This window comes from Cololabis saira, chromosome 9 (assembly GCF_033807715.1).
Source record: "Cololabis saira isolate AMF1-May2022 chromosome 9, fColSai1.1, whole genome shotgun sequence".
In the NCBI taxonomy this organism is placed as follows: domain Eukaryota; kingdom Metazoa; phylum Chordata; class Actinopteri; order Beloniformes; family Belonidae; genus Cololabis; species Cololabis saira.
Window position 1 is genome coordinate 11,961,799 of NC_084595.1, and position 10,995 is coordinate 11,972,793.

The window sequence follows — 10,995 nt, forward strand, 5'->3', positions numbered from 1 at the left end:
CAAAAGTTTCTTTGATACAATCCCCCGTCAGACTGAATGAAGGACGGAAAAAACTGTCAGACTGAGTCAGACGGTGGGAGGATGAGGAGGATACTCTGCTGCAGGTGGCTGGATAGTACAAGCTTGAAGTCACAGCTGAGCCACGTTATAAGTATAACAGTGACTTTTTTGTAATATTAAAGCTATCAGTTTCAAAAGTATGCATTCTTAAACAGGCAGCAAATAATCATAACCATAAACTCTGGCAACTTGCAATTGTAGAAAGCATTTTCGGGTGATTCTCCAACTATGGTACATTTTGACCTGGACATTTTCAGAAAATTCAGAAGAATTTTTAAATTAAATAATTGCTATACTTTGTATTCCCATTCTGCCTAGATACCTGCCATGATGCTGGCTGTAATCATTTTTCATGATTAATATTACATTTTTGGCATTTTTTCCAGACTAGGCAAAAAAATGTCATTTCCATTTGTGGAAATGACAGTAAACCCAAGGGACATGTGTTCAACATGTGAAAAATATGACATATTGAAAATAAATATTTTTAAAAACAATACATTTCATTGAAATTGATAGTGATGAATAGTCCATGCTTGAATTTGACATTATTTTATTATTATCTTTAAAGTTAAACAAGGTCAAAGACCAAAAGTATGACCTAGGGACGGAGGCGAAATGGCTAAAAACACATATAAAATGCTTTCAATTTTATAGAAAACATCATAATTCACCCATGATTATTTTTTTCCAAGTACCCCTTAATGGGTAGTAAGTGTTGAGAAAAAAGAAAAATAGAAACATTTTATTACTTTAAAAATATCTGCCAGGGACAAGAAATGTACCATAGTTAGAGAATCACCCTTTCACACAATATAGCTTCAAGAATGCCTTTAAATAAGAAAGTGAGTAGTTGCATAATATAGCCGTTAAAATGTAGCAAACTATTATTATGATACACGTATTATTGTTTTAATCATTATTATCATCATTGTTAGTGGACAGTATACTGTAGTTTTGCAAATTGCAGTAAACATTTGTGTCTTTAATTATTTGGCATGCAGTACCATCTACTCACCAAAGGGGGCGATAATAGAAGAAAACAGAATATAATCCATCAACAAATATAAGAAGAAGAAGTTAAAGAGGACGGCCAGGCTTTACGGTTTCTATTTTGCAACAAGAAACATATCTGTAACTTAATTTTGGAGAAAGTTTTTTTTAATTCCCACAGCGTTACTCTCCCGCTAAGAGACGTTCACGGCCGCTGGCTGAAATGATAAACGTGGAGTCGCTGCCAGTGGCTGAGGAGGAGGTGGTTGAATCCAGCTCCAACAAACTCGGTGACATTTACACTTTTGTGTCTAAAGGCAGTTTTCCGCAGACGATGAACCCTTTAAAAAAGAAGAACCTCAAAAGATATGCCCAGAAATTTATCATAGACGGTAAGGCTGCTTTTTAAACCTCGAAAAAACCCATTTCATTCAACTTTGGTTACCGATTAGTTCCGTCTGTATCTCCAACGTGTCATTTTAAAATCGGCTTGTTTATATGTTTTCCTGTACCCTATTTGAGTTTGTATTTATAACCTGAGATTTGAGATGAGGATGACGGCGAGTTAAAAGTTATAATCAGTCGAAGAAACGAGACATCTTAAAAGTCCTGCAGTCAGTGAAGCGGTCTCAGCTCTTCTTCACCTTTCATCTCTGAAGAGCAGAGGTGTAAAATAACGAAGTACAAATACTTAGTTACCTTACTTAAGTAGAAATTTTGGTTATCTATACTTCACTGGAGTAATTAGACGACTTTTTACTTTTTTGTACTACTTACATTTTATTTTATTTTTATTTATTTTATTAGTTTGACACAATAAAAGTAACGCTTGCAATCAAAATAGTAAAACAAATGTGACAGGAGAGGTCAAAAAGCCAACAGGCTTATGCAGCGGACCTCCCCTCAATTTAGGAAGTAAAACAGTAATTACAAAAAATAAAAACACAACAAGACGAAGACTATAAACAAAAAACAAAGAAGGTTAGACTACATAGTTACAGATCATCAACACACAAAAATTCAACAAAAACAAAAAAGAAAATCAACAAAGAAAACTTGTGACATTTTTTTAAATGTGAATTAAATGAGATGATAAATTTCTTTTAAAAATCTCTAGAGAAGCAGAGCTTTTGATAATGTGAGATTTGGAGTTCCATATCTGTACACCGCGATATCTGAGGGAAAACTGGCCGTGTTTAGTTTTAGAAAAAGGAAGATGGAGATGATTAATCTGTCTAGTATTATATGAATGTACTTGAGAATTATATGTGAAAAAAATTACTAAACGATAGTGGTAAAGGAAAAAAGGCAAAAACATATGTATGTATAAAAACACACATATCTGATGAATATTTATGTCATATACTGAAAGATTTTTGAGTTTCACGCAATTATCTGTAGTTTTTACTCCTTACATTTTAAAAACAGCCTCGTTACTCTATTTCATTTTGGCCTTTAAAAAAAAACTATCCAGTTAAATTGCTCCATCCGGATAGAGTGAATTTGGTTGTGGTTGTTTCAGATGTTCTTGTCCAGTTTTGTTCTTACATCCGTTCCCTCAGATTCCTGCAACTAAACTTGGATGTACATTCCAATAAAGTAGGGCTGTGCGATTAATCGATTTTAAATCTAAATCGGATTTATTAATCAAAATCGATGTTAAAAAAGGAAAATCGGAAAATGGATTTTCCTTTTTTGCAGCTGGCTGCATTACAGACAGATCTCGTCTAGTCATCTTTGTTTGGTCAAGAAAATTGTAAATGTTGTCACTTTACTAAACTCAAGGGGGATTTACAGTATCGTTCAATTGCACTTCATTCCCAATAGGGAAATTTGTTTGCTATTTTTCTTTAAAAATAAAGATAAAATATTTGAAACAATTTATTCCATTGTCTTTTGTAGTTTTACCAAAAAAAATCGAAATCGAAATCGAAAATCGGGTTTTCAGAGAAAAAAATCAGGATTTTATTTTTGTCCAAAATCGCGCAGCCCTACAATAAAGGTTAGGATAAAAGATAACATGCCTCTGAAGTTTGACTTTTTGCACCATTACAATACTTATAGGCAACTAGTCATCATATCTCCTGCTCTCTGAAACACATGTTAATGCTCAATAGTACACATATATGGTTCTTTAATATATTTACATTATACTAAGATACATTCATTTTCAATGGCTTTTGTCCTTAATGGCTTTTTTCCCCCTTACATTACTTTTACTTTTATACTTTAAGCAGTTTTGAAACCAGTACTTTTATACTTTTACTTGAGTAAAAAACTTGAGTTGATACTTCAACTTCTACAGGAGTATTTTTAAACTCTAGTATCTATACTTCTACCTGAGTAATGAATGTGAATACTTTTGACACCTCTGCTGAAGAGGGAAAGCTGTTTTATGTGGGACCCAAGAAAGACGAGAAGAGGGAGGTGGTGATCGAGGCCGACAGGAAGAGGCAGATCTTTCTCGACTGTCACTTCAACGACATTGGCCACCACCTCGGCCAAAAGAAGACCGTCCACAGGATCCAGAGCAAGTACTACTGGCTGGGGATCATCAAGGACGTGGTGGACTGGGTACAAGCACCTGCACGTTTCTGCTGCTGCATCAATGTTACGCTGAGATAATGCCATGGTAACAATGTGGGACTTTTTGGCACTGTTTTTCAGATTAAAGTGTGCGAGACGTGCCAGCACACGGAGAGGAATAAAACCCTGGCAAGAACTGTTCGGCCCATTAAGGTGGAAGCTCCGTGGGATATCATCGGGATCGACTTTCTAGGTTTTTTTACCGACTTAGTTTCTTCAAGGGAAATCTGATAATTTCTACAGTATGATTTCTTTCCATATGACTAAAACGTTTGGGTTGTTCTTTTTTTCTTTTCATCAGGACCTTTCCCAGAGACTCAACAAGGCAATCAAAGTGTTACTCTCATTATTGATTACTTCAGTAAATGGCCAGAAGCTTTTCCAGTGCAAAGGGCAGATGCCCTCTCGGTTGCAAGATGCATCTCTAAATGCATATACAGGTAGGGCTGGGGATCGATTCAAATGTCAAGAATCGATTCGATTCCGATTCTTAAGATTCAGAATCGATTATCAAGATTCGATTCGATTCCGATATTGATTTGGGTTAGTGTTATTAAAACTGTTTTTTGAGCTGTTGCATGAATTATATGACTGTAGTTATGCAAAATATTACTACTAGTATTATATTGAGATTAAACAGCAAGTATTGGCAGCTAATGATGCTGTAAGGACCAATCAGCTCCCAGAATGCTGATAGAACTGCTTTCAGAAACATCGTGGGTCAGAATTATCAAACAGATCCAGGGAGGAAACAGAGACGGATGAAATCGGTTTTATTTTTTCCTACATTCCGTTTTTATTTGTTCCATTTTCGGTCTATTTTGGTTTTTTAATTTTTGAGCATTTGGTTTTTAGCATTTTTTGCAAATGTAACCCCAAGACAGTATATAAAGTAATGAAATATAGACAATTTATGCAATTATAACTTAACACTTTAATGTTTTCATACCTTTAAACATATTTAAAGGCAAAAACATGGCACCAGTTATTCTCGTGTCAAACAAAACATTCCTTTTTTGGGATAAACAAAAAAATAACCAAAAGTTGTAATGTAATGATGAAAAAAAAAAACATAAATAAATAAAAGAAGAAAAAAAAATCAAAAATTAAAAAAAAATCGATCTTTAGACATATGAATCGATTTTTAGGAATTAATATGAGAATCGATTTAGAATTGGGAAATCGATTTTTTCAACACAGGCCTATATACAGGTAGAGGAAAAAAAAGAGCTCACACACGTGTGTTCCGTTATGTTTTCATAGCTGTATTGCTTTTAACGAGAGGCTTGACTCTGTTTCGTCAGGTTCGGTGCCCCTAAAACGATGGTGTGCACGCAGAATGCTGACTTCTGTGACGAGGTGAGACGCCAGCAGCTGGTTCCTGCAGAGCTCTGGGATTGCAGCTCAGGTGTGTGAGCTCAGTGCATTTGTTTCAGGTGACAAAGCTGCTGTGCGACAAGTGGAGCATAACACAGAAGGTTTCTCCCCTGGACCAGCTGCAACTCAACCCACTCCACGACTGCACGGGCGCGCTGCTGAAGGAGGCCGTGGGGCAGATGGTGGCGGAGAAGCGGGCTGAATGGGACGACTTCCTGGACCCTGTGCTGTTCCTCTTCCGTACCTCTACCAACCCCACAACCAAGTTCACCCCTTACTCGCTCATGTTCAACCGGAAAGCCGGTTTACCGAGTGAGGTAGGTCTAGAGGTTACCCTACTTCTAAATCAAATCAAACTTTATTTATAAAGCACCTTTCATGCATAGAATGCAGCACAAAGTGCTTTACATAAAACAAATACAAACATAAAACGTATTAATGCCCTGCCCCCTCCCCGCACACACAGACTACGTTTCCATGCAGTCAAAATTCGGGTTATTGCTATTATTCCGGTTACTGAAATATTCTGAATATTCCGCTTACCGGTACATGGTAATTAATCATTCGGGATATCTGGATCAAACCAGCGACGCGCGGAGAACATCATGACGCAATTCCCGTCATTTCCGTTTCTTCTTCCTGTATCCAAATTCAAAACAAATGCTGTTTCGCGCAACTTTTTGCTCACCTTCTTTTGAATCTCGCTATCCCCGTACTTTCTACCGTCTACAAATGCCAAAATGTTCATCTCTTTCATTACATTTATGAAGTGATTAGTCTCCTCCTCACTCAAAGTGTAGCGTGGTCTTGCGTTTCTCCGTGTTTAGAAGAACTTCCTGGACTCAAAAGACCAGGATTCCTTGTGAACAGAGCATGCGCAGAAAACAAATTCCTGTTCCGTTGGATGTGGATATTCCGTTTGGCGTTTACATGACCGAATATTATATATATATTCAAAGGGGTTATTGGTGTTTACATGGCTGTGCAAATTCAGGTTATTGCTAATATTCGGGTTTTAAAAGGGTTATTGAGTGCATGTAAACGCAGTCACACAGACAGACACTCTATTCTAATACTCCTTGTTTTATTTTTTTGTCTTTTTTTGTGCATTAAACATCTTTTTGTGCAGATTGTGCTGGACCATCTACATCATCGCCACCCAGAGCAAGACACGTGCTCCACAAAGGAGAAGGCTTCTACATATATGGCCCTAATGCGGGAGCAACAAAACTGTGTGAAACAGCTGGTAATTCCCTTTATTTTATCCTCCATAGTTCAAAATAGACACTGGTGATGGATGGAGCTCATAGTTCTGAGTGCATGTAGTTTGCAGATTGTCAAATCTCTTTGCAGCTGTTAAGTTCAGTAATGAATCATTATGAATGTGTTCTTATGAACCCATTTCATCCATCCATCCGTTATCTATACCCACTTATTCTGATAAATCTGCTAAAACCTATCCCAGCTATCTTCAGATGCGAGGCAGGGATATAACCTGGACACTTCACTCAATCCACAAAGCTGCTGAGTTCTTATTCTTCTGGAGAATGTGAAGACAATTTGTCTGTAAACAAAACACTCACATTCGCAGGAAGTTTAGAATAATCAATAAACTTGACATATATGAAACCTTTTCAATCCAGTGTTATTGGAACTAAATCCTCAGGATTCAGCAGTCTGAGGTTAGGAATGAGGAGAAAAGCTTAGTTAATGAGTTAGTCTTTGTTTGTTTTCGAATTTTATAAAAACTCATCCGAGTTGCAGCTTTAGGTGCCACCTACTAGATAAGAAAAGCTTGAGGAGTATCTGAAATTATGATAAAAACAATAAAAAGGGATTCTTAAATATACTCATTAAAAGTATTTATGGCAATTTCTTTGGAGATGCCATAAATAAAGATATTTCATTAATTCGTTTCATCATTTTGTTGATTTAATAAACATACAATTTTCAGCCTACAATGCATTTGGAAAAAAAAAGCTGCTACAATGTAATTTTAGTGAAAGTAGGGAGTTTTCTGGGTTTCTTTTCCTACGTGTATAATTCAGCTATTGAAGGAATCTGAAGGTGTCTCAGTGCATGAAGGGTTCAAGGCTCGTAATATACGGGTGATCTCCTCAGCTTAAAAAAAGATTCTTGTCCAATAACAAATGAAATGAGTGTCAGCTTTTCATGATTTGGTGTTGGGATGCTGAAGTGAGCGCTCACTTGAACATGCGTGAATGAGTAAGATGACAGATGTTACCTGGCAGTGCTCTTCACGCACACACAACAGTCCAGACTTTTTCACATTACAGTTCTCCAGTGGTTACTAAGCTAGTAAGTGCTATAAGATCGCTCTGTTTTCCTGAAAACCCCTCTCTTCTCTTCCTCTGCCAACAATTCTACCTGCACATGGATCCTAACGTGCACTTACCTGCACTTCTCCGTCCTCTTCACCCCTTAATTTTGCCTCCTAACCCTTTCTTTTTTCTGTACTGTGTCACTAACACTTTGAACTCTCCAGCAGTGTGCAGTAGCAGTTAATGCTTCTTACTTAAGGTACCTGTAGGATGTAGCTTCTATGTAATCAAGTTTTAATTTTCTGCTTTGTTTCAGACAAAAAAGTATGAAATGCGATGGCGCATGAAATCTTACTGATTATTATTTTCAGCCACTAGAGGGCAGCAGAACCCGCTGAAAACAGAAAGTGTGTCATTATTTTGAGCTTCCTGTCTGCACTGGAAATGGATTTAGCCGCTTATGGCGCTTTTGCATTAGTCTCACTTCTCCCCGGTTCTACCCGCTATGGCCCCGTTTTGCGCTTTCGCACTAGGGCTGAGACGGGTAGAGCCGCTCCAAGTCGGTACTTTTTTCTGTAACCATTTCAGCCAGGTTCTTAGCGGGCTGAGAAGGGACTATTTCTGAGGTCACCACCCTCCTCGCCACTGATTGGTCGGGGGGCGGGGTCGTCAGAAGTTTGAATCAGGAAGCGGGAGTCAGAGCGAGGCGACCCGCGGCTCGCGGCGATTTTATTATAAAGCACAAAACGTCTGTTTGGTGATCCAACTCTGAGGTGCAGATGTTCATAAACCTGGTGGCTGTCGAGAAAAAATTAAAAAAGCGATGTAGACGGGCTGTTTTACTCTCAGCCGCTCCGGCTCCAGCTGATTTCTGATCAGCGCTGACGTGAACAAAGGTGTTGCGCAATCGAGTACGTCACAGCAGCTTCACCCAAACCTGCCCGCTTCTCCCCTGGCAGTGCGAAAACACACAGTGGAACCGTGTAAAGCCGCGCCGAGCCGAGTCGGGCCAAGTAAGTCCTAGTGCAAAAGCGGCATTAGTCTGCTGGAGCAGCATTTATTCATAAAATAAAGCTGATCCAATGGAAGTAATCTTTAAAATAAGAGTTCTCTCAATCAGGGATTTAACTTGAGGAGTACCGTCTAATGTTCCATCATATCTTAATGGTCTCAGCAGCCGTGGGTGTTGTAGCATTACCTTTTATGTAGGAGCAAATGAGCAAATGAATTCTCAAAAGTAACTGCATTTACGTGGTAATTCAGTAAACTGTTTGTCTGTCGTGGTTCTAGGTCATAGCAAACATGAACGCAGCCTACAAGCAAGAAAAGAAGAAGAATGCAAAGCGCAGAACACAAAATCCGGCTCCAGTTACTTTTAAAATTGCAGATCCTCTGTTTGCTGCAGGGGATTCGCCTTCCCCCAAAAAAGCGAAGGAGAGTTTGTATTTGTCTTTTCCTGTTGCGACGGTGCTGGCCACCGAGCAGAGCAGTTCGGAGGACGTAAAGACGGAGTTGGCGTATGACTTTGCTGAGGACGACGGCTGAGGGATGGAGACTGCAGCACCGGAGCAGAGTTCATGCTGGTGGAAGCTGCCACAAGTCTTGGACAGAACATCCAGATGTTTGGGAAAAGGAGTGAGACGATCATATCACCTGGTCATCTGTTAAGGATTCTTTCAAAAACTAGTCGCTGGGCAAAGAAACAACAGGGAAAAGTGGCCCGTTTGTGTCATTGAGTTTCCTCCCAGAGCTGTTTTTTCTTTTGTAAATCACATTTAAGTTATTGTTTTCACTTTTAGACACAATACATTTTAAGCTACAATACTTAAAGTAATGCTATTGTGCCATTTTGTTGCTATATGTATTTATTAAATTATGAGGAAAAGTTATGTTGTTTTTAAACAGGTTTAAAATAAACTGTTTATGGCTTTAAATAATATTTGATGTACATTTTACTCATAGATCAGAGTGATGCCGATAGGGCTGGGGATCGATTCAAATGACAAAAATCGATTCGATTCTGAATCTTAAGAATCGGAATCGATTATCAAGCTTTGATCCGATTCGATTCCGATATTGATTTGGGTTAGTGTTGTTATAAAAAATTTTTTTTGAGCTGTTGCATATGACAGTAGTTATGCAACATATTAATATTAGTATTATATTGAGATTGAACAGCAAGTATTGGCAGCTAATGATGCTGTAAGGACCAATCAGCTCCCAGAATGCTGATATAACTGCTTTCAGAAACATCGTGGGTCATAATTACCAAACAGATCCAGGGCAGAAAACGGAGACGGATGAAATCGGTTTTAATTTTTTCCATTTTTGAGAATTTGGTTTTTAGAATTTTTTGCAAATGTAATCCCAAGACACAATATAAAGCAAAGAAATATAGATAATGTATGCAATTATAACTGAAAACTTTAATGTTTCCATACCTTTAAACATATTTAAAGGCAAACACATGGAACTACTTATGGTCGTGTCCAACAAAACATTCCTTTTTTGGGCATAAACAAAAAATACCAAAAGTTGTAATGTTTGTTTTTTAGACATACAAATCGATTTTTAGGAATTAATATGAGAATCGATTTAGAATCGGAAAATTGATTTTTTTCAACACAGGCCTAGTATTGGACCATTTTTAGATCTATTTCAACTTTGTTATTATACTACTTTTTATATATTATTATGAATAATAATTCTTGAGATGAAAAAAAGGGTTTCATTTAATACTCGTGAAAAAATACGGGGCTTCGATGAAGTATAACTTAAAATAAAGGGCATTAGACTGGGGTTAGGGACTGTTTTTACATTATTTAAGTGTACTCTGCATGGAGCTCTTGAACAGCACTCGCTGGAATCGGTCATTTCCGCAACAACAGAGTTCGTCAGAGAAGCCAAAATAAAAGGAGGTATCACACTGAGTTAAATCCGCTGTACAGTCATTTTGAAATTATTTTCAGTTTGTTCACTTATTGCAAAGGGGAAGTTTAGTAACGCCACAAACGTCCCATTTATACCACGATAAGTCAAGTAAATGCAACATTTTGAAAACTTTGCGCCAGGTCGCGTTATTTTGAACTGTTTGACCCATAGACATATATACGTCAACGTCGCCGCCATATTGGATGTGGCAAGGCTGCGCTGTAAACTAATACAAGTAAATGGACTTATTTTCATAAAGCGCCTTTCTGCAAAGAAATTTACGTTTTACGTCTCATTTATTAATTCACACACGCAATAATATACTTTGGAAGAAGGCACCAAATATAATATATTTATTTTCTCAGATGGCATAAATAAGAACTTTATTGATCCCACATAGGAGTCATTCATGTTATATCAGCAGAACAAGAACAAGGTAGTGCCGAAAAACAATATATATCCCCCTTCACAAGAATAAGAAAAGTAGAGAAACATATTTTCTCATCAACAAAACAAATTAAAAAATTTTCAAATAACAAAATAACATATTTTAACCATTTTTCAGACAATAAAATAACATTTGAACCATTTTAAGAAAAAAATGGTTAAGATAAGATACATAAAATGAGAAGAATAGAGAAACATATTTTCTCATCAACAAAGCATATTTTACATAAACATATTTAACATTTTTCAAGTAACAATATAACATATTTGAACAATTTTTCAGATTTTTTCAGTTATTTTATCGTCTAAAAATGGTTCA

At 37.2% G+C, this 10,995-nt stretch overlaps 1 protein-coding gene across 1 annotated transcript; it reads left to right on the forward strand.

Moving 5' to 3' along the window:
- Nucleotides 1-1,139: 1,139 nt before the first annotated feature.
- Nucleotides 1,140-9,196, forward strand: zgc:113436 (uncharacterized protein LOC503528 homolog). Its single transcript, XM_061730495.1, has 8 exons — nucleotides 1,140-1,445; nucleotides 3,434-3,627; nucleotides 3,721-3,832; nucleotides 3,941-4,079; nucleotides 4,944-4,998; nucleotides 5,076-5,333; nucleotides 6,146-6,262; nucleotides 8,589-9,196. The coding sequence occupies exons 1-8, from the start codon at nucleotides 1,277-1,279 to the stop codon at nucleotides 8,841-8,843; spliced, it is 1,299 nt and encodes a 432-aa protein (XP_061586479.1). The 5' UTR covers nucleotides 1,140-1,276; the 3' UTR covers nucleotides 8,844-9,196.
- The last annotated feature ends 1,799 nt before the right edge of the window (nucleotides 9,197-10,995 follow it).

Coding starts and splice junctions, on each gene's coding strand:
- zgc:113436 (XM_061730495.1), top strand. CDS start 1,277: ATGATAAACGTGGAGTCGCTGCCAGTGGCTGAGGAGGAGGTGGTTGAA. Junction 5,334..6,145: donor AAGCCGGTTTACCGAGTGAG/GTAGGTCTAGAG, acceptor CTTTTTGTGCAG/ATTGTGCTGGACCATCTACA. Junction 6,263..8,588: donor AAAACTGTGTGAAACAGCTG/GTAATTCCCTTT, acceptor TCGTGGTTCTAG/GTCATAGCAAACATGAACGC.